The following is a 24,206-nucleotide window of genomic DNA, read 5'->3' on the forward strand; positions in this document are numbered from 1 at the left end:
CTTAGTAAAAAATCAGCTGTCGTGTTGACTATTCATTGCATGCAATGACGCATGCAATTAATAACGGAAAGAAAATATAGTATTTTCTCTCGACCTTTATCTGCTTTCAACTCGGTCTGACCTGTTGCCAGTAAGTTGGAGGAGATTAGATTTTGATGTTAGCATATTTTTGATACACTAACCCCAACAGCCATTAGCTGTTTTCACACCGACATCTTGCCGACACAACATACAAACAGGATTTACTCTTATGGACAGTATGAGACGAGGCTGTGTTTTATAACTGCGCGACGTCTACTGTTCATAGAACTACTAGTCTAGGATTAAAATGTTGTTTTACCAAAATCATCAAATATTTAATAATTCAATACAATGATACATGTACAAATGTAAAGCTGACTTTCACCGAGGTAGAATCAATTTAATCTTAAATAATTTGAAATATATTTCAAGTTGTTAGGCTTCATTAATTCATTGAACACCTATTTTATCATTATGTGTTATCAGAACCTATTAGAATTATGTAGATTGCCTTTAATGAATAAATTGAGTTCCATGTAAATGTATTATTTCTACCAAACTCCAAAATAACTATTTCAATGTGACTTTTAATTGTTCAGTCAATTTAAAATAATTTTGATTCTGCAATAACTTATACATAAGTGATATCAATGTAAGAAAGAACAGATTATATACTTCTAGATGAATGGAACAATATTGGAAAGATGTTATCCAACGGTATTTGAATACACCCCTGACTGTTACTGTATGGGAGTACCACCAGTAATTTATAAGTTTTCAATTCGTCAAAAGAGTGTGTGCCTAAGAAGATAATTTTTAATAAAATTTAGAATTTAGAAATAGGCCGACACATCTAGAAAATACCTGAGTCTATACCTAATTCATGCAGGTGAACGGGCTAGAGTCAAGAAAACTTCAATTAATCTTGCCATGCCTGATTTAATAGGTTTATACTATAGAAAATCACTACAATTTGAAATAATTGAAAAATACAAACAGTTTCAATAAACATTGGCAACTAAAATCGAACAACAGAAACAACAATTTCATGTTACTTTGTTGACATTCTTCATCTGATTCGGGGGCGCATTACTATCCCCGTTTAGATAGCAATACGTCACAAAACCAAACAATATCAGTCATCAAATAACAAATAATTAACTTCAACATAAAATTACTCAAGAAAGAAAAGCCCGTTGAACCCAAGTTTCGTCGATAGTAACCCATATAACCCATTTCATAATAATTTTGAATCCCCACTTTTGATTGACATTCTCGAATGAACCTTTGTTTCACTACACTGCACTTTCGTTGGTTTGTACGTTGCTTTATCATCGGGGTTACAGTACCTTGTTTTTGGCGGTGAGCTTTTACCGGTTGAATTTGGCTTGACGGCGACATCCTCTTACGTCCCTAGACCTGTCGTCTGAACGGGTGTCTTGAAGCGGTTTTACATAAAGTTGCGGAACCAAAGGGGTGGTAGTACAAGAAGTTGGTTTGGGGACACACATGAACCGCTGTAAATAAATGTATTACAGCATTAATTTCTAACTCTTCCTACAATTCATCAAAAGCTAAAACAGGAGTTTATTCAATTATTTAATTTAGATTTTATCTTGACGTTCTGATTTCATTCTCAAAATTGAATTAAAACGGATTTACTTGCCAGAGTGTCATTAATATACAATGTAACTTTATGAAAACACTCGTAATAAATTAATATAATGCTTTTAGAGAAATGAATACTTCATTAATTATGATGTTAACTTTTATGATATTTTTCGTTTGGTTTGCAAAATCAAATATAATTTTTCATATAGTAGTCGACTAGTATTATTGGAAACTTGTGCGCTAGCCAACATTTTTTAATATTAATTTCATGGAAAAGAAAACTTTCTTCTTTGTCTATTAAGATTTCTATCTTAAAAATTTACTAAATCATTCAAAAGCCTTAATGACATAAGAAAACAGAGTCTGAAAAATATAAATTAAAAAATGTCATAAACTCAATATGAACAATTCTTAAAAGTTTCATTCCAATTTAAAGGCTATCTTCCTGACTTTCAGCAATACTCTACGATAATATATCTCCAGAAACAATAACTCAAATGTAACGTAACTGAAAACTTTCTATACTTCTGTAGAAAAAAATTTATAAGTATCTTCCATCACTAATAAAATCAAAAGGATTATTCTCAATCAATATTATTAACTTGAAAAATAACAGGCTTTGTTGATAAAATCTTTTGATTGAAGTTTCAATCAATTAATTTCCCTAAATTATATTTTAACCTTAGTTTACGTACCTTAGCGGTTATTTGAAGAAACAATTATTCGTACATGAAGAAGAAACACAATTAAACCTTTCAGGACATGGCACTACTAGTAAATTTAAACTTTAATAAAAATAAAACTAACTAATGATATAAACTTGTAAACTTGCCCAAAAAGGGCGAAACATAATGACTACATCTTTACTCTTGTAGTGCTCCTAGCAAAGTGTCCTCCGAAACGTAATCTGGTCTTGCGCGGCTGGGGAATCCCCACTACTGTATTTAGAAACAGGTCTCCTATTGGGCGAATGGAATCAATTTGACCAATCGTCGCGTGGCTTCTACAGCCTTTGGACGAAATAGTAACTGCAAAATCGGTAGTTTGTTATAATTTCAATGCTTGCTGTTTTCCAACTTATCGCATTTTATGTCGCGACAAGAAGGCTAAGTTTTAGAGATAATTCCATAATCTACATTCCTCGACGACTCGGAGCCACAATTTTTAAATATCTATCATGGGAAACTCGAAGTCATGGCCGTTCATAATAGAGAGAGAAAATAATTTATTTCGCTAACTCACTTACAATAATGGCTCTAGTCTATTGCGTATTAAATTTACTATTATAACTTGGGAAAAGGCCTGAATTAAAGAGAGTGCCCGGCACACTCCCCTTCCTTCCGGTGTGAAACACGCAAAAAGAAATCTAATCAGGATATGTTACCATAGAGGCATTCTGTATGATTTGGAGAGTCGAATTTCTGGATTGATAGTAGGATCCAATTTGAAGCGGGCCCTCTTCAAAAGAAATCTCTTTAATCATTCCGAAATTCAGCAAAATGTATAACTAATTGAGATTTGTGGCAAGAGTCTTTAAAACTGTGGCAAGAGTCAGGACAAAACAATATGGACGTGTCCACCTTTTAAGTAGGTACTAAAGACGGACCGAGTATAATAATCTTGAATACTTCAATCACTTTATTGAGTCCCTGGTTATTTTCTTGGCAAACTCTAACAAGGGAAAACGTTTAAGAGACATCATAGTTCTAATTGGTTCTATGTTACTCTGCTGTTGTAAAATATGAAGCACATTGATTATAATAGTAAAGGATGAAACCTTTTTCACTCAGCTGAATGTATTGAAATCTAACTATCATTACTATAGAGTTGAGAGTGCAATATATTTTTAACAATATAAAGCAATTCAGTAGGCAATACTATTCTACATCGACTACGATTCAAAGATAACAATGATTGAAATTGCATTATTAGATCAACACGAGAGCTATATGACACAAGCGCGATTTTGCATTCCACAATCATGAGAAAAACACTTTTCATAATAATATTCCAGTAGGAAAGCTTTACCACAGAACGCTAGTCAAAACAAAACTATGATATCGGGTGCCAGGCTATTATTTATCACAAACTCAAAGTACGTGACATTTTCTCTAAACACTGGGAGCATAATTTTCATCGCATGATTTACCATATGAAAGTTCAGCTCTAACTTAGCATTGTTGGACTGCTACTGCTTGCCTCCTGATTATCAACATTATGAAATTCACCAATACATTAACACATTAACAGGCTACTATTACACTATTGCTGATTCTCAAGTTCACTGACATTTTCAACCTTACTGGAGCCTCACATAATTATTTCTCAACAATAAATTTCATATCCAACTAGTTTCAATTACTCTACTAGATCTCAAAATATCCCAACTTATTCACATGGAAAACTTGAAATTTTACTATTCATCATTAAAAAATTTATCATTTCATTAAAGATTTTCCTATTTTTTTTTATTTATTAATTCTTTTTGACTACTTATCTCTAAAGGGTCCTACTACTGTTAATTACCTCAATTTAATTTTCCCAACAAAAATTCTATTTCCTTTTTGACACGAATTTTCCTACATATTTCTACCTTATATCCCCATTTAAATTTTTAATCAACCTTTCAACTCTCAACTACAGAATAATTTTAACTCATGCTTAACTCAAGAGATTTTTCCCTTTTCATTTCAAATTCAACTAGAAGAATTTCACTGTTAATTCTATTTTAATTTAACCCGTTCAGTAGTGCTCCAATATTTATTTCTACTTTCACTGATAACCATCTAGCATTACCTACTCGAGAATTTTTCTCTGTTATTTTATTTGTATACCGGTACCTTAACTAATAACTTTAAATATTCATTGTCTAAAACTTTCAATTTCCGTTACCATACCAAATTTCTAAGCAACTTTAAACTCAATAATATCCCTTTTTTTTATTATTACTTGTGATTTTGCGGCTGACTTTCCTACCAAACATTAACGAACCTTTTGACTGGGCTTCCCTAAACTGCATTACGGTGATTGTTTTCCTTACAATCACTACGAAGACTCACTAAATATTCTAGATTTCGGTTTACGTTATTCTACTGACGAGCCCCATAACTCTCGAATGAACCAGACCATTTACTAGATACAAAAAAATCTTAGCTCACACCATCTTCGGTGCCTTTCGCTAAAATTATACAATTCCACCGTACAAATTTGCAAGGTTAGTCACAGCTAGATTCCTTGATTTGTTACATGGACAACTTTCGGGCAGTGCTCCGTTCTCTCTGGACACGGACCTACACTCGCGCCGATTACCTAAATTCAACAACACACACAGGCAGGACATCCCCTTGTCCTCCTCTAAATCTTGAGTCTCAACTAAACAAACAAAAAAATTCCCCACAGCCTACAGGAAACGTCACCAACACAACGGATCTTTACACTATCACTACGCATGCCTACCGCAAAAGTCACACCTGAAAAAAAAATCTTTCCAATAATAAAACTGATTCACCTTTTCGAGAATAAACATTACTGATAAAGGGACTTAACAACCTCATCTGAATCAACTTATTTTTTATACAAATTCCCAAGGATTTGATCATCGTTTCAAATTTAATCTACAATATCTAATTATTTAGTTTAAACATCTCAAGGCCAAAACTACTCATCAACTTTTCAAAACTACATATCAACAATAACTAATAAAACAGTTTCCTATTTATTCTCTGATTACCTTTGATTTACCAAAGCTTTTCAAAAAATTTCCCTATTTTCCCCAAACATTCTCCCATAATAATTTCCGAATTTTCCTAATTTACTTGGGTTGACCTTTAAAATCTCAATATTCCCTTTCACTACTACTATAATGATATTCAACTACCAGACGTGAGACCAGAATACGTACGTTGACATTACAATAATTTCTATCATCATTCACGGAATTACAGAATGCAAAAAATTTATTCAGTACTTAGAATCAGTTGCTTTTCACCTATGCTAGTTTCTTCTACTAATTTTTTATTCTAACGTTAAACCTTTAATTTCTCAATGATCAATTTCAATATGAAGTTTCAGAATACTTTCAACTTAAGCTTCAATAATACCTGACTTTATCTTTAAGCACTTCAAAAGATTTTCGTTTTAATGGATTTACTGAACTTAATAACTTCCCTATTTCATCTACAATTATTTAAACATCAGAAAAATTGGAGTAGCAACTATAAATTATTCATTCAACTCCAAACCCAAAATATTGACAGTTAACACGTTCACAGAATGAATTATTAAGTATAGACTCAGAAAAATTGATCTAGTATGATTAGAGTAAGTTATGAAACATTTAATTTTTTAGAAAATTTGAATTCCAGAGATTTAAATATCTCTAGACAGCAGAGTGGCGCAGTTGTGTGCCTAAGAAGATAATTTTGAATAAAATTTAGAATTTAGAAATAGGCCGACACATCTAGAAAATACCTGAGTCTATACCTAATTCATGCAGGTGAACGGGCTAGAGTCAAGAAAACTTCAATTAATCTTGCCATGCCTGATTTAATAGGTTTATACTATAGAAAATCACTACAATTTGAAATAATTGAAAAATACAAACAGTTTCAATAAACATTGGCAACTAAAATCGAACAACAGAAACAACAATTTCATGTTACTTTGTTGACATTCTTCATCTGATTCGGGGGCGCATTACTATCCCCGTTTAGATAGCAATACGTCACAAAACCAAACAATATCAGTCATCAAATAACAAATAATTAACTTCAACATAAAATTACTCAAGAAAGAAAAGCCCGTTGAACCCAAGTTTCGTCGATAGTAACCCATATAACCCATTTCATAATATTTTGAATCCCCACTTTTGATTGACATTCTCGAATGAACCTTTGTTTCACTACACTGCACTTTCGTTGGTTGTACGTTGCTTTATCGTCGGGGTTACAGTACCTTGTTTTTGGCGGTGAGCTTTTACCGGTTGAATTTGGCTTGACGGCGACATCCTCTTACGTCCCTAGACCTGTCGTCTGAACGGGTGTCTTGAAGCGGTTTTACATAAAGTTGCGGAACCAAAGGGGTGGTAGTACAAGAAGTTGGTTTGGGGACACACATGAACCGCTGTAAATAAATGTATTACAGCATTAATTTCTAACTCTTCCTACAATTCATCAAAAGCTAAAACAGGAGTTTATTCAATTATTTAATTTAGATTTTATCTTGACGTTCTGATTTCATTCTCAAAATTGAATTAAAACGGATTTACTTGCCAGAGTGTCATTAATATACAATGTAACTTTATGAAAACACTCGTAATAAATTAATATAATGCTTTTAGAGAAATGAATACTTCATTAATTATGATGTTAACTTTTATGATATTTTTCGTTTGGTTTGCAAAATCAAATATAATTTTTCATATAGTAGTTCGACTAGTATTATTGGAAACTTGTGCGCTAGCCAACATTTTTTAATATTAATTTCATGGAAAAGAAAACTTTCTTCTTTGTCTATTAAGATTTCTATCTTAAAAAATTTACTAAATCATTCAAAAGCCTTAATGACATAAGAAAACAGAGTCTGAAAAATATAAATTAAAAAATGTCATAAACTCAATATGAACAATTCTTAAAAGTTTCATTCCAATTTAAAGGCTATCTTCCTGACTTTCAGCAATACTCTACGATAATATATCTCCAGAAACAATAACTCAAATGTAACGTAACTGAAAACTTTCTATACTTCTGTAGAAAAAAATTTATAAGTATCTTCCATCACTAATAAAATCAAAAGGATTATTCTCAATCAATATTATTAACTTGAAAAATAACAGGCTTTGTTGATAAAATCTTTTGATTGAAGTTTCAATCAATTAATTTCCCTAAATTATATTTTAACCTTAGTTTACGTACCTTAGCGGTTATTTGAAGAAACAATTATTCGTACATGAAGAAGAAACACAATTAAACCTTTCAGGACATGGCACTACTAGTAAATTTAAACTTTAATAAAAATAAAACTAACTAATGATATAAACTTGTAAACTTGCCCAAAAAGGGCGAAACATAATGACTACATCTTTACTCTCGTAGTGCTCCTAGCAAAGTGTCCTCCGAAACGTAATCTGGTCTTGCGCGGCTGGGGAATCCCCACTACTGTATTTAGAAACAGGTCTCCTATTGGGCGAATGGAATCAATTTGACCAATCGTCGCGTGGCTTCTACAGCCTTTGGACGAAATAGTAACTGCAAAATCGGTAGTTTGTTATAATTTCAATGCTTGCTGTTTTCCAACTTATCGCATTTTATGTCGCGACAAGAAGGCTAAGTTTTAGAGATAATTCCATAATCTACATTCCTCGACGACTCGGAGCCACAATTTTTAAATATCTATCATGGGAAACTCGAAGTCATGGCCGTTCATAATAGAGAGAGAAAATAATTTATTTCGCTAACTCACTTACAATAATGGCTCTAGTCTATTGCGTATTAAATTTACTATTATAACTTGGGAAAAGGCCTGAATTAAAGAGAGTGCCCGGCACAAGTGGTTATAGATAAAATAGTGTACTCAACGGTTATAATCTTCTTCTTCTTCTTCTTCTTCTTCTTCTTCTTCTTTTTCTTCTTCCTCTAGCTTTGTCCGGCAAGGACTGATTTGTTTTTGTATTATGGAGTCCCTTTTGTATAAGGTACCAAGAACAATAACAGAGATATTTCCAGGGCTCTAGAGAATAATAATACTAATTCCCTCTGTCCTTTTGCTAAGTTGAAACGTGTAGCAACGTGAGTTGAAATGTATAAGTTGACCTAAATTTTTGAAGGCTGATCTTCGAATTGATAAAATTATAGAAACATGATCACAAGTAAATCCCTAAGAACATAATGGAGATGGAGACTATTCCTTTTAACAGAATCATGTTTCCTCATCATTATCACCATTCTCAAATTATACGAGTCGATCCATCCGGCGTATTCACGCATGATGTGTGCAGAAAATCTCACTCACACTGACTGTACAACTGTGAGATTAACTATTCTAAGTCAAGGACTCTAAGACTCTCTGTTGTGAGGCCGGGTGATATAATTATTCTCGAGTGACGTTTTCATGTGAAAATATAGATTTTTCTCCCCTCACAGGTTTTTACCTTGAGCATTATTGTTCTAAAAAAATTGTGTATCATTTTGTTTTTATATGTATGTAAATCATGTGTGTGTATGTTGAACAATAAAAAATTTGACGTTTCCACCCAGTCACTCTGCGCTGCGCTGTTATGTTAACTATATCTACCCATTTAAATTAGAACTTTATAAACTGTGATTAATTAGACTCGATTCATTTTAACAATTACAAATTATTTCTCAAAAGCTTACACCACATCGAAAGAATTACATCAAATCAAGCACTAGATTTTTATTAATATGATTCCTTGTGATATTCATTGAAGAATAGATATGAAGGGAATAGAAACTTTAAGGGAACGTATTTCACTGGGACAATAAGAATTACTTAACTTCTGATGGAGATTATTATAAATGTTAATAATAAGTGTATATTACATGCGGTCAGATTTTATATAATACTCCATATACGTACTTGAACTTGAAAATAATAGCCCAGTCAATAAAGGTTTTTTCGATCCAAAAATTAAATAAAAGCTGAATCTTCTACCATCGATAGAACCCTCCCAGAGGGTCATTCTCCCAAAAGTCCCAAGAAATCTTCTTGGAGCTTTCCCCCCTAGCACCCCTCAAAGTTGAAAAATGCAGGTAATCACGGAAAATCGATTATCTCTGTACCCATTGATCGGAAACAGCTATATTATATGCCATTCGATTTGTTACACTATGGACTACAATATTAGTTTCATTCATTTTTTCAATAAAATTAACAGTTTTCTTGATAACATAATATACATGTAAAAATTTAGGGGGTTTGCGATTTGATTTTTTTGTTTTCTTCGATTAACTTCGAAGCAAGTAGTTTTAAAGAAAAATGAAACAAATAATTAATGTAGCCACTCTTATTGCAAATCCATTGATGTATGTATACTGTTATGTATTTGCGATTCGAGTTGACGCCGTGGAAGGGGAAACAGTCGATGCGGAACGGCGCGGCTGACTCTCTTAGCCATAGTAAACAGCAAACTGGAAATCAATTATCTCTGTAACCATTAATCGAAAAAAATCTATCATATGCCATTCGATTCGTTAAATTGAGGACTACAATTATAGTCGAATTCATTTTCTCAATAAATCGAACAGTTTCCTTAATAAAATAATATAATGTAAAAATTTAGGGGTTTTTCGATTTGATTTTTTTGTTTTCTCCAATTAACTTCGAAGCAAGTAGTTTTAAAGAACAATGTGACGAATAATTATGGTAGCCACATTCATTGCGAATCCATTGATGTATATTGTTATGTATTTGCGATTCAAGTTGACGCTGTGGAAGGGGAAACAGCCAACGCGGCTGACTCCCTTCACCATAGTAAACAGAATAATACAGTATGGCACTCGAAACAATCAATTTTGTCTATTGTTTTGACATGCGCTGTATATAGATTTTCACTTTTCAATACTCTTAAAAAATATTACAATTTTCTTGATTTAACCATGCTCATGATAAAAATCAGGATTTCGTTGTTTTCTCACTGAATTTATTATATTAATTTGAAGTGTGCCTTCTCCATACGAGTCAGAGGTAACACAATTTGATAACTCTAGTTTCAGATATTGATGTTTTTCAACGAAGTTTCATGATATATTATGTGTCCGACTCTTCATCTTATCCTTATTTTGTGAAAAATGAAGATTCAAAATTTATTTTCGTAGCTTTTCTTGTGTTTTAACTTGTTTCATCACTCTCTATAATTTAAACACTTGATAATGGAATGAATATCATCAGATCACGTGAACAAAAAAGTTTTCAATCTGAAAGTAGATTAATTTGTTGCACATTCGGTTCAAATATTAACAAATGTTACCAAATATTATCACATATAGTGAGAACGAATTATTCTGAAGCTTACTATTCTCACTGAACATGAAGAGGCAATACCAAGCCAGAATCGCAGTTCCGTTCAAATCATTATTATCAGAGCTTTCAAATTGATGCTATGTAACTATGGATGTTATCCCCATCTCACAATTTCCCTATTCATCCTTATCCTGATTCAGAATAAAGTAGTTGATCTCTATAATCACAAAAATCAATGTACAGTACCTATAATAAATAGTAAAAATAACAAAATTTCTAGTAATAATGAAACTTTTCCTAGGTATGAATTTCAAGGCTCATAAAATGACTTTTTCTCAATCACAGGCAGAAATTCCAATGATTATCATAATTTAATGAAAATTGTTTATATTGTACATTGTTCGACGTAGGATAAGCTACATCTTTAAGGTAACCAACGTATTTAGGATTATCATGTTTATGAATGAAAGCGAGATTGTGATAGACGATTGGTCAAACTGAAATATAAACATTATAGACAATCCATATTTCTGATCAACTATAATTATAAAATAATGATAGTATCAAGCCGTAATGAATTGAGCAACTGAATTTCAAAGTTACTATCCACTGTTCAAATCGCACTGTGATTTCCTTTTACTTCCAAATGGATTGAATTGCCTCACTCTTCAACGTAACACTTATTGAAAAAAAACCAGTGGAATGTGAACGTCATCCAAATAGCATTTGAATTTCAATTTTCAGATCATGAAATTCATAAAAAACTAATTCTTGAGAGAATAGTGATGAATTGCAAACAGTGCAAGTAACATTGATACAAAGCGATACAATGAAAGTCAACATCGATTAATTTAATATTGGACTTATCAAATTTATATTATTTATAAAGCTTATAAAATGTAGAACCAACATTTTGAATTTTCTCTACTGGAGCAAAACATCGATAGAAAATAAAGAAGAGCCCATCATAAGCACAATATACTTGTGTACTAGAATTCACTTGAACTAACTCATCACTTCAACCCTTCAATGATCACAATGAACTAGAATGGTATAAAAACCAGGGAATTTATAATCAGGTACATTTTTCAAATAGCCTCACCCAACTAAATCTGTGAATGCTAAGTCATAAGAAATCATGTTCAATAGATTCAATTTGAATGCTTCAAATAGAAAATGATCTATTCTTTTGGTGCCCTAATCAAAATCAATTTCAATAAACATTAATCGACATAAAGAAAAGCTTCTGCCAACCTTCTATAGTGAATGACAAGATGCGAGTGGAGGTGAAAAATCGATATGTTAACAAAAATAATAGAAGATGATGAATCGTCTTTCAATTAATCTTATATGGTAGGGTACTTTGTGGTTAATAATGTGAAACACTTTCATGATTTTCCTACCTTTTATGCATGCTTACTCTTCCTTAATTTGTATGTTTGCATGGCTTTCATCTTTAGAATCTACTGAATTTTCATATTGGACTGTCTAAATAATCTAGATTCAACTAGTAAGAACGGAAGATAAGCTACTTTACAGAGATAATCATAGAAAGTTTCGACTCAACAAGCCCAATGTATAATTTTTTTTATGCCTCAGCCGTCATATATATTTAGCTCAACTGAAGGTATATTATCAACCTGGCTTGAAGAATATTAATTGTAGAAATCAGCAAACACTGCACGCTTTGATTTTTCAGGAAATTGCCACTGTTAACACTATTGTAATCTATGATTTATCTCAGTTTTTGACATAGCTTATGATAAATTTCAGCATAGAATTATGATAATACACACATATTTTAAATATGTATTATATTATGTGATAGTATGAATATTTTATCGGTTGCAAACAATATCTTTGTCTGTCATAGAATGCATGATTTAGCACATCTATAACAACAAAATGATTTTAGAAAATTTAGAGAATTAAAATGTGAAAAATTAGTTTCATCGCATGTCAAAACAATAGACAAAATTGATTTTTTCGAGCGCCATATTGCGAATAAGATGCAACTTAGAAAGCAGTAGGCCTACTACTGTATTTTACTGTTTACTATGGTGAAGATAGTCAGCCACGCCATAATGCGCCGACTGTTTCCCCTTCCACAGCGTCAAATCGAATCGCAAATGTATAACAATATACATCAATGGATTCGCAATGAATGTGGCTACATTAATTATTTGTCCAATTTTCTTTAGATTATTTGCTTCGAAGTTAATCGGAGAAACCAAAAATCAAATCGAAAAACCCCCAAATTTTCACATATATATATATAGATTATTTTATCAAGGAAACTGTTTGATTTATTGAGGAAATGAATACGACTAATATTTTAGTCCATAATGTAACGGATCGAATGACATATGATAGATTTTTTCCCGATTAATGGTTACAGAGATAATTGATTTCCAGTTTGCTGTTTACTATGGCTAAGAGAGTATGCCACGCCTTTCCGCGTCGACTGTTTCCCCTTCCACAGCGTCAAATTGATTCGCAAATACATAACAATATACATCAATGGATTTGCAATGAGAGTGGCTACATTAATATTTGGCTCATTATTCTTTAAAACTACTTGTTTCGAGGTTAATCGGAGAAAACAAAAAAATCAAATCACAAACCCCCTCAATTTTTACATATATATTGTTTTATCAAGAAAACTGTAGATTTTATTGAAAGAATGAATATAACTAATAATGTAGTCCATAATGTAACGAATCGAATGGCATATAATGGAGCTGTTTCCGATCAATGGGTACAGAGATAATTGATTTCCCGTGTTTACCTGCATTTTTCATGTTTTAGGGGGTTGGGGCGGAAAGCTCCTAGGGGATTTTTTGGGACTTTTGGGAGAATGACCCTCTGGGAGGGTTCTATCGATGGTGGGAAATTCAGCTTTTATTTAATTTTCGGATCGAAACTGCTTTTTTGGACCTTCATTGACTGGGCTATAATGATACGTGCATGTCGCTGGCCCGGCTATGATCGAATTTCAACATACTAACCAACATCAATATTTAGTACCTATTTCGTACTATTTAGTACCTCCAATGAAAAAATTTGTACCTCACCCCTAACTGAGTTATTGATTTCTCTAAAGTGCCGGGCCAGAGACATGGTTGCCCGGCTATCTTCAAATTTGAACTCAAGCTGTGCACCAATATTTAGTACCTATTTAGTACTATTTAGTACCTCCAATGAAAAAATTTGTACCTTAAAGGTGGCGGAAATACAGCATGGAAATAGTTAGGGTCAATGACCTCTCAGCCCGGCTATGTCTGAATTTCACCAATCTAACTATGCCAATATTTAGTTCCAATTTGGTACTATTTAGTACCTACAATAAAAAATTTTTTATCTCAAAGGTTGCAGAGTTATTGCATGAAAATAGTTAGGGTCAATGACCTCTCAGCCCGGCTATGTCTGAATTTCATAAATCCAATTATGCCATTAAATAGTACCTATTTCGTACTATTTGGTACCTTCAATAAAAAAAATTTCACCTCAAAGGTAACAGAGGAAATACAGCATGAATGTGGCAAATGTCTGTGACCTCTCAGCCCGGCTATGTCTGAATTTCATCAAACTAATTATGCCAATATTTAGTTCCCATTTAGTACTATTTAGTACCTACAATAAAAAATTTTTCATCTCAAAGGTTACAGAGTTATTGCATGAAAATAGTTAGGGTCAATGACCTCTCAGCCCGGCTATGTCTGAATTTCATCAATCCAATTATGCCAATATTCAGTACCTATTTCGTACTATTTAGTACCAACAATAAAAATTTTCTTTTCTCAAAGGTTACAGAGTTATTGCATGTAATAGCAGGGGTCAATGACCTCTGCACATGGGCATGTCACTGGCCCGGCTATGTCTGAATTTCAACAAAATAATTATGCCAATATTTAGCACCTATTTCGTACTATTTAGTACCACCATTAGAAACATTTGTACCTTCAAGTAGAGCTTGCACTATGTCAGTGGAGCGGCGCGACGCGGCGCGGCGCGGCGCGGCTATGTCTGAATTTCAACAAACTAATGCTGCCAATATTTAGTATCCATTTTTTACCATTATTAAAAACATTTGCACCTTCAAGTAGAGCGTGCACTACGAAGGTAGAGCGGCGCGACGCGTCGCGGCGTATCAAGTGATCAAGTTTACCTCCATCACAGAGAAGAAAGAATTCCTTCTACTTTGTGACCTCCATGCATTGGACTGCGGCGCGGCGCAGATCTCGATGAGTCTCTGAGCTTTTCGGGATCGGAACCGCGTCGCGCCGCGCCGCGCTCGCAGTGCACGGGCTTTCCATTTTCCGCTCTTCTTCAGGCCGGGCATTGCTGAAATGAGTACATTGAGGAGAAAGATAATTTTTGGCACTTATAGAAACTATTTTCCAATTACAGTAGATGAAATATAATAGTATTTACAATTACTATGGGAAAAGAATTCTCTATAATTTGAGATTTGAATTTATCAGATATCTTATTACATGTTTAGTATCAGTATTAGTATTAAGTTTAGGTTTTTCTGTATTGATTTTGCGGCATTCACTCCGTCGTCTCGGCGGCGGCGGCGCTTTCCCGCAGTGGCACCTTCTCCACTGTACCGACGGCGTCGGGGGTGGTGCTTTCCCATATCGGTACTTTCTCCGTCATCTCAGGGGTGGTGGCACTTCCACGCGGTGACAGTATTTTCAATGAATTTAATGTTTTGACCGTTGAGCAGCTGTATATAAAGAATTTAATTATTTACATCAATGAACATACAGAACTTTTCAACCTTCGTATATCACCTTTCAATCTTCATCCCTCAAGCATTACATTTGAATCACACAATGCAGTTCTATCTATTTGTAGAAGACAGTTCGATTATAAGTTTATAAATGTGATACCTGCTCTTTTCAAAACCGATCATTTAAATGGAAGACTTCTGAGAGAGATAGATATATGGATTGCTTTTTCACATCCTAGGATAAGTGATTTCTCATTTTTATTTTCTTATCTTGTATTCTCTTACTTGTTTTTATTTTCCTTCTTTATGAATTTCCTCAAATGGAGATGTTTGTAGGGGTTATGTCCAATGAGCGATTTTAGTAGAAATTCATACACATTTATGAGTATATTTCAAAATGATTCCAATCCATTAAATACAAGTTCATTATTTTATTGTTTAATTAGAAAAAATGATAACTGCTTTCTAGGAGAAACATTATTGCTCCCAAAACATATCAAATTCCAATTAACAAAAATGCAAAAATAATAATTTTGAAAATAGCTGTACCGTATGCCCGGTCTACACGACAACGATATTAGCGCAAACCTGCCAAGTTTGCGCTAAGTTTGCGTCGTGTAGACGGGAGATCGTTGTAAATTTCTGAGGTTTGAAGGTTTCTGCTTTCTTTGATCAATCTCAGCCAGGTTTACGTCAATTTTTCTAGGAAACGATTATGTCTCCTCTATCCATCAAAACCTAAATCGCTTCAAAATGAAGATAGAGAATTCGCGATTTCAGATTCGGATTCAGCACCCTCAAATCAAAGATGTGCGAGGTCAATTCTCAAAAACAAGGATGGATAATAATTATCTTATCTATACTATAGTAATGTAATAGATATAGTTATACTCTTTACTGGATAAGCAGTCTGAAGTCATTATTATTGAAGCATTCATAATTAAAAACTTAACAACTAGAATTGGTGTAGGGAAATATTTATAGGTGTTATTGTAATGCTTCTGGAAATTTCCTTTTTACACGGAACAAATAAGATATTAAATTTCAGAAGCAGACTCTGGGGTATTTTCAGTTCTAAGTTTATAAATAAACTATGAAAAGTAAAATAGGTGTTTCAAAATGAACACAAATAGAAACAATTATTGTCCACCAGGTAAAATCATTCGTACATTATGGTGAACCTGTAGTTCTGCATTTAGCTTCAGCTGCTTCTGGATAACCGTGTTTGAAGGTTCCAAAGTACCTACTCTCATCATACATCATGTCATCATGGATAAAAATGATAAATAGGGTGCTCTTTTAAAATAAATGCAGTCGCACAAGCTATCTCTTCGAAATCCACCTTTTTTAACATGTGGTGAGTTATACCTTCCACCCAGCTCACAGCTGTCAAACATGCTGTTCCACAGACTTGTGAAACAATAGGCAGAAAGATGTTAGACATAAGAATCCATTCTCGGAATTATATTGTTTCGAAAATTTGCTGGGTCTAAGAATCAACAATGTGAAAACCCAGAGCTATTTCTCCTATTCTCTACTAGCAAAAGAAGGTTGTCTGCCTTCACTGTCAAAGTTTGTCTTCTCAAACAAGTTCTCCTTTACCTGCTAGAGCTATATTCATACTGGAGTTCCCTAAAATTCTATTCATTATTGTTAAGTGAAACTCCTCCTGCTAAAAGTCCCTTCTTTTTGTCCTTTCGCAGTTTTTTCTTGCTTGGGACAGTTCAGTGTTCAGTCTCCAGTATACGTTCGTCGAGCAAGCATTCAGCATAATTTGGCAATTGAGTGAAGTGAGCCCTTATATCAGTAATGACGCTGATATGCTAATGTAAGGTACATAACTCTAAATGCGCGAATTTTGTCTAGGTAGCTTGAATCAAACTTAAAATGGTGCGCGGTAGACGTCCAAAAGTGTGTAATGAGGAGGTATGTGGAGTGGTTTCGCTCTTTAAAACAAGAGTTTTTGAAAACGGGAAAATCGTGCCCCCGACAAACAGTGTTTTTATTGAAATGTCGAATAGTTTGAATGCGCGGATGACACCGAAAGCGATCTATCTTTTCATTCGTAACAATAAGTGTGCCCAGTCAATGTACAATGAGTGGGGACTTCAACGTGTTCTAGAAGAAGAGGATCAACAGATGAAACATCAGAGGCATCTTCTGCCAAAGGTATGTTTAAGATGAGTTCATTCATTTTTTTATTAGAGGAAATAATCTTTATAATGAAGGAATAATAATAGGAAATCTTCAAACATCTTTATAATCTTTCCACATTTTTTTCAATAATATACAAACATGCTATTAAAAAAATTGCATTCTATGGTGTAGATTCTCTGGTAATGAATTTCATATGTTTTGTATTCTTTTTTGGCCCATTTTGTGGTCTTCTTCAAGTTTTTCACACTAAAACAATGATTTCGGAGTGAGGAATTTAAATCTCTATACATCCTCTATCATTTAATTGCTTATGGGCTGTACATAATCAAATAATAAAGAGCTTCAACCCTTAAATCACTCCATAGTCCATCAAATTGCTCCAAATCTTGTTTTACTTTTCTAAAGACTTCAAAAGTGTTGTGAAATCTCCATCAAGATTTGATGGGAATTGGTAACATTTCATTGTGCGAGATGGACCAATGGAATTAAAGCCAATCTACCTTCCAATATTTGACAAAACTTTAAAAGTATACTTGACAAGACCTTTAAAGTTTGGTGAAATTCCTTTCAATCCTAACAAATTATGTCCAAGATTTGAAGCTCTTTTATCATATTGTGTAACAGTTTATTTTATTTATCTATTCTACTGTGTTATTGATTGTGAGGCCAGGCAAACACTCTTTCAACTTTTTTATTGATGCCCGGTTTCTAGGACGTTCATTAAATAGTTTAGTAGGTAATGGACTATCAAAGTGAATGCAGCATTAAAGCTGGGCAGGGCAAGAGGGGGATCATGTCGAATTAATATTTCGAAGTGTAATGTTGATTGGGATTCCATATAACTCGGTTGATTTTCATCCGAACGTTCCTGTTAATATCTCATTATGAAGGTCTGTTAATTCTCTATTAGTCCAGTCAACGAAAGATTATAGAGGGAAAAGTTTGGAACACAATTTTTGACCCCGCAGCTCTTTTAAGGATAGTTAGGGGGTAAACATAATTATCAAAAGTCCTCACATTTGTGAGGACTCACACAGTCCTCACCCTTACCCACTGTTCTAAGGGGGTGGGGGTAGTTGAAAGTACCATATTTTGGTTTTTGCTTATATCTCGAACAATATGCGTCTTTCGAAAATTTTTCTTCAATACAAAATTAAAGCTTACAAATTAGCCTACAAGTCTTATCTGTAACATTTTTCCATATCTGTCATAGTTTTCTAGACATGAGAATTCCACACTCAACACTAAAGCTGCTATAACAATATATGGAAAGCTTAAAATGGTGAAAAAATTCATTTAATCAAAGAGAATTGAATTTTCCACTACACAACGTTCAGTACTTATTTTTTGGATGCATTGTTGTTGAGTAATAAGTCCTGAAAGTTCGAAAAGTTGGGAGAGAAGCTTTCTTTTACACTTTTAAAAGTGGATATCTCGGAAAATAAAGGAGCTATCACAAAACTGTACTGAACAAAATTTGTAGGAAATTTATCTAGCTTCATTTTTGTTCTGTTAGTCATGTCGCTGAAATGCATTGTTTCCTAGATAGATGCGTGTAAGCCAGAAATGAAAAGACGCAACTTCCAAACCACACTCATCCCTTAAGCACAAGGGGTAGGGATGAAGACTTTTGATATGTTCACCTTCTAAGTAGTCCAAACAATGCAAGTCAAATATTGTGTTCCAAACGTTCCCTCCAAATTTCTCTGTCAATTGATCTATTGTTGTTAAACTGAAGATTTCACACTCAACACTATAACGGCTGCAACAATCGTAGGGAGATGCGTAATATAATGAAATAATAACATTGAAGAGAATATGATGCTATATGAGCTCATGATTAGCACTGATTTTTTCAATCAATCGTTAAAAAGTTATAAGGACAAAGAGATGAAAATTCGGAGCCGGAAGGGTTTCTCTTCAAATTTTGACACCTTCAAGAGCTCATATCTAGAAAACTATGACAGATATGGAAAATTGTTACAGACGAAACTTGTAGGTTAATTTGTAATCTTCAATTGTGTATTCGAGAAAAATTTCCGAAAGACGCATATTGTTCGAGATATATGCAAAAAACCAAAATATGTTACTTTCAAACCACCCCCACCCCCTTAGCACAGTGGGTAGTGGTGAGGAATTTTGATATGTTTACCCCCTAACTATCCTCAAAAGAGCTGCGGGGTCAAACATTGTGTTCCATACTTCTCCCTCTATACCTTTTTTTTAGCATTCGTTGCCTGGACTATATTCAATTTGCAAGGTGGAAAAGTAATATTTCTTGAGAAGACTTTTATATTCACGTATTAAGTGGGAAACTGTTATGGTTTTTGATGAATATTTTGGAAATTTATCTCGCAACATGAATTAGTTTTTATGAGTTCTGTTGAAATCAATTTCTTTATAACAATCGACACATTTGTACGGTTTTTAATGGAATCTAGTTAAGGAATTTCTCGTTTGCAAGCCACTGAAAGTTGACAAACCCTCACACGCACGCACAAGCGGTGCGTGACCGCCTTCAGTTGCCAAGCGGGGTTCCCTGTAAAAAATAGTTCTTACACTTCCACTTCCTTTTGAAAGTTACTCACAAAAAGAATTCATAAGTAGAGGGATTTATTGACCTGATGGTGGACAACATATAATCGGTATATATTAAATGTGATTAGAATCAATCTATTGTTATCAAACTTTTATAATTGAATTTAAAACTGCAAAAAAGGAAAAACTGTAATCCAAAGTTGTCTATCAGTATGTCTCACTGAATCGGACCTAAGTCAATTGGATAAAAAATTGTCAGAGCTATTATAACTGAAATTTCGGACATGCGAGCAATGTGGAGGAGTCCAATTAGTGAAGAGGACCCTGTGCAACACATATCTAATCATAGAATTAGTTTATATGTCAAGCACTGACCAAAAAAGTGACATTTTAAAGGAGTATGAGGTGAGTAGAGACATATTATAGATTAATTACAGATGTATTACTAATATTGTCTCACTAACATCTAATAATTATAATTAATTCTCCCAGTAATATATAATACATATTAATCTTATCACTAATATTTATTATTAATTTCGTAAGAAAATTTCTTTCCGTAAAAATTGTGAGCGTTTGGCGAGTCGTATGAAGATGGTTCAACTTTAACTTCAAATTTATTTATAAAAAAAATTACGTAACGATAGAATAAAAGTTATTGACAAAATAACCGTATTTTGCGTTCCATCTAATAGTAGTGTAAAGAGTTGAAAAATATTGCCACAGAGTATGTACTCTGATTAAACTCTACTAATAGTACAAATCAAGCTTTCTGAAAATAAATTGGTGAGTTTACTTACTTATTACATGTTATAAATATTCAAAAAACATGTTTTTTATTCTAAACTGCATGAATTTTCAAATTTCTATATTAATATTGGCCTAATAGGTACCCTACCTACGTTCGCGGTGATATGTTCTATGTACCATATTCATTTATTTACCGCCGTGATACGATATTATAAGATCCATAGGATCGTGGCAGTTTTCTTGACAGAACCTCTCAATAACGAATACCTCTCTGCAGCGAATTTTTTCTCTGGATAATCGACTTCGTTATACAGAGGTTCGACTGTATACTCCCTGCGTGGATGATTTGTCCGTGTGCAGGGAGGAGTCTAACTAAATCAGACAGTTAAAATACAGTGGTTTTAATAAAGGAAATTATGAGGTTGAGGGCTCAAATTATAGATCTCGACTTGTCGATGGTGGGAAAGCTATAGTTCTTGGCAATAGAAAAAAGGGGGCTATAGACCCTGCTGAGCGCGAACCCACAAGACAGCCGAGCGCTTTTCGCTAGGAGTCCCAAGGGGTAATAAGGAATTATAAGGGAACTGACAAATAGGGGCTTTTGTCCTTTAGTCAACTAGTTTCATTTTCACTCGGCTTTTGCCAAACCAACACAGGTTTGCAACTATAATAATATGAGTACAACCATAGCCACCTCTAATACAATGCCCCGGCCTACGATATTGCAACATCACAGTGTAGGCCTAGAATCTAATACATGATTGGTGAAGAAGATTTTTAAAAATACCAGCTGATCTTTTTCACCAATCATGAATTAGATATTAGGCCTACACTACGATATTGCAACATGTATTCAATGTATTGCAATGTATTACAGTAATAATTTTTCATGTTAATTTATTCATGTTCATTATTTCCAGACAAAGCCTTGTGATTTACCTCTCGTTATCACTCTAAATGAAGTGACATATACTCTAAGAGGTTTTCTGGGATTCTGTGGGAAAACATCAAGCATCACAAGTATTGGACATTATGTTGCTTATGTAAGACGGTGCAATGATACATGGGAGCTATACGATGACACTAAAGACTCCAAGATTTGTGTGTCGCCAAGCAAATCGGTACCCTGTCAAGTATTGGTCTATACAGTTTAATGCAAGGTACGTTTCGATAAATTTATATTCATATTTGTGTACACGTGTACAATAATTATACATAGTGGGTGAAATGTATGAGAATGGCTTAATATCTCATTCACAAAGCTAATTTGACGGTTGTTATGATTGAGGATCCTAATAAAATTAAAAAACAGTACTACTTTACTGTGACTTGAAGAATCTGGTCCGCCACTTTGAATGTATTTTCTTTTAATAGGAAGGTGATCATGCGATACATGATTGCAATTAGGAAATTGAAGACAAAATTAATGGTGAAAACCGCACATTGATATGTCAAACCGTTTCGAAGTTCAGAAAACCCTGCAAATCAGAAATTAAATAAGTAAGTAGCCTACATTAAAAATCTTACCTAACAAATTGTTTTGTTAGAAGTTTAAAAGATGTGAATACAATGGGTGTTTGAAGTATTAGTTTCAATGAACAGTAGAGTTTTATAGGTAAAATGTATTTAATTCCTGTCTGATTTGCATTATATTATAGGTAAAATGTATTTATTTCCTGTCTGATTTGCATTATATTGATTAATAATGTGAATATATTCGAAACGGTTTGGCTTATTATCGATGTGTGGCTTTCACCATTCATTTTGAATTCAAATTCAGTATCGAAATCATGTAGACTATCGTACGACCATCTTGCTATTCACAAAAATAAACTTACATTCAAAATGGTGGGCCCAAGATGACTGACCAGATTTTTAAAGTCACAGTAGAATACTATTTTAAATTTGAGTAGGATCCTCAATCGCACTCACCGTCAAATGACCTTTGTGTATGAGATATTAAGCGGTTCTCATACATTTCACCCACTCTGTACAATATTAGGTATTGATAATATTCTTCCATCTTCATCGGTCGAGTTTATCATTCATTGAGCTATCATGTTAAGTTTATACCTAGTGATGAATGATCCATACCCTCAAAAAAATATATCTATGCAATTATTGGATTACAGATTCGTGTATAAAATACTTCACTAATGTGTCTAAAATACTTTTCTATGCCAGTGAACAATTATCAATGGGACTTATTTCTGTCTTTATGTGGACGGATAAATTTAAATCAATTGAATTTATTTGCTGTAAATTACAAAAATTGAATGGGGAGAGAATGCTCTGAAGAATACAACGAAAAATAAAGTAGACGATTGATTATGAATTCCCCCACACTATAACTCTAAAAAATATGATGAATAATAACATGAATTGGAAACACTATATCAAGTCGAAATAATTTAAATTTCTCGAGTCCATTCATAGATTTCTTTAGCAATGATACCAGAAATTTTGTTGATTGATAGGCCTATCAACAGTAATATTCTTGATTGAATGAAATTAATTGTAATTAGTCACTTGAAATGTATTTTAATGAAATGTTTGATCGTGAACTGATAAAACTGTTCTGATATGTATGTTGCAGATATGTTGCTAACTGGCGTAGGCTACTGATATTTATTGCTGACTGGTTTAGCTTGTGAATTAATTAGTGATTTAAGTGTGATGTGAATAAAATGAAAAGTTTAATTTTCAAGTTTTATGATCAAGTATAATGTAGGCCCAATTTCATTTATGAGAAAAATTATGAAATGAATGAATGAATGAATTCTATTTGCCAAAAACAAAATATGCAAAAAAGCTTCACAAAAAATAAATATAAGTACCGTACCCGTATATGCTACTTCACTTAAACTAAGATACATACATGAAAATTAACTCTTAATTTTAAACACTACATACTCTTTAGAGTATGTAGTGTTTGAACATGTAATTTATAACATGAAATTGATTATTATATAAAAGTCAACGATTGGAAATAACTTAAGTTCAGCCATGCCTCTATGGCTCTTTTTCTGTGTTTATTACTTCGGAAATTATTAAGTGGAAATTCACTTTCTAGTATATTCACGAATTTATTGCTAATCTAGTAAAGTTGCCTTCTAAAAATAGTTGAGATAGTATTATATATTTCATATTTTCTTTTTGAATTAGGTCTAAGATTATAATTTGTCATCGGGTAGAGGGAAATTATGCTCGTATTTGAAACTGTAATTTGTTATGAAACTAAGATATAACTGTCGTATAGTTTTAACATCAAATTCACTGAACAAAATCTTAGTATTATAAGTTCTAGGTTTATTTAAAATTGACATTATGATGAATTTTTTTATTGGAAAAAGGTTTTTAATATGGGTATCGAAAGTCCCACAAAACCATATCGCATTAGGGACCCTACTAG

At 33.2% G+C, this 24,206-nt stretch overlaps 2 protein-coding genes across 6 annotated transcripts in view; one reads left to right on the forward strand and one right to left on the reverse strand.

Annotated features, from left to right (window-relative positions):
* LOC111047351 overlaps positions 1-24,206 on the reverse strand; it is a 363,987-nt gene that overhangs the window by 89,785 nt on the left and 249,996 nt on the right. The gene's annotated exons all lie outside the window — the stretch shown is intronic.
* Positions 15,266-23,521, forward strand: LOC120349843. Of its 4 annotated transcripts, none has more exons than XR_005570451.1 (3): positions 15,266-15,299; positions 21,715-21,954; positions 23,391-23,521. XR_005570451.1 is itself a non-coding variant. In XM_039420977.1 (3 exons), exons 1-2 carry the CDS (start codon positions 17,237-17,239, stop codon positions 21,946-21,948), a joined length of 516 nt encoding a protein of 171 aa, XP_039276911.1. In that variant the 5' UTR covers positions 16,713-17,236; the 3' UTR covers positions 21,949-21,954; positions 23,391-23,521. The 4 variants fall into 4 exon arrangements, 1 of the variants encoding a protein (XP_039276911.1); XR_005570449.1 differs by lacking the exon at positions 15,266-15,299 and adding an exon at positions 16,713-17,518 and having other exon boundaries at positions 21,715-22,294; positions 23,391-23,501; XM_039420977.1 differs by lacking the exon at positions 15,266-15,299 and adding an exon at positions 16,713-17,518.

Source organism: Nilaparvata lugens, chromosome 2, assembly GCF_014356525.2.
Source record: "Nilaparvata lugens isolate BPH chromosome 2, ASM1435652v1, whole genome shotgun sequence".
Taxonomy (NCBI): domain Eukaryota; kingdom Metazoa; phylum Arthropoda; class Insecta; order Hemiptera; family Delphacidae; genus Nilaparvata; species Nilaparvata lugens.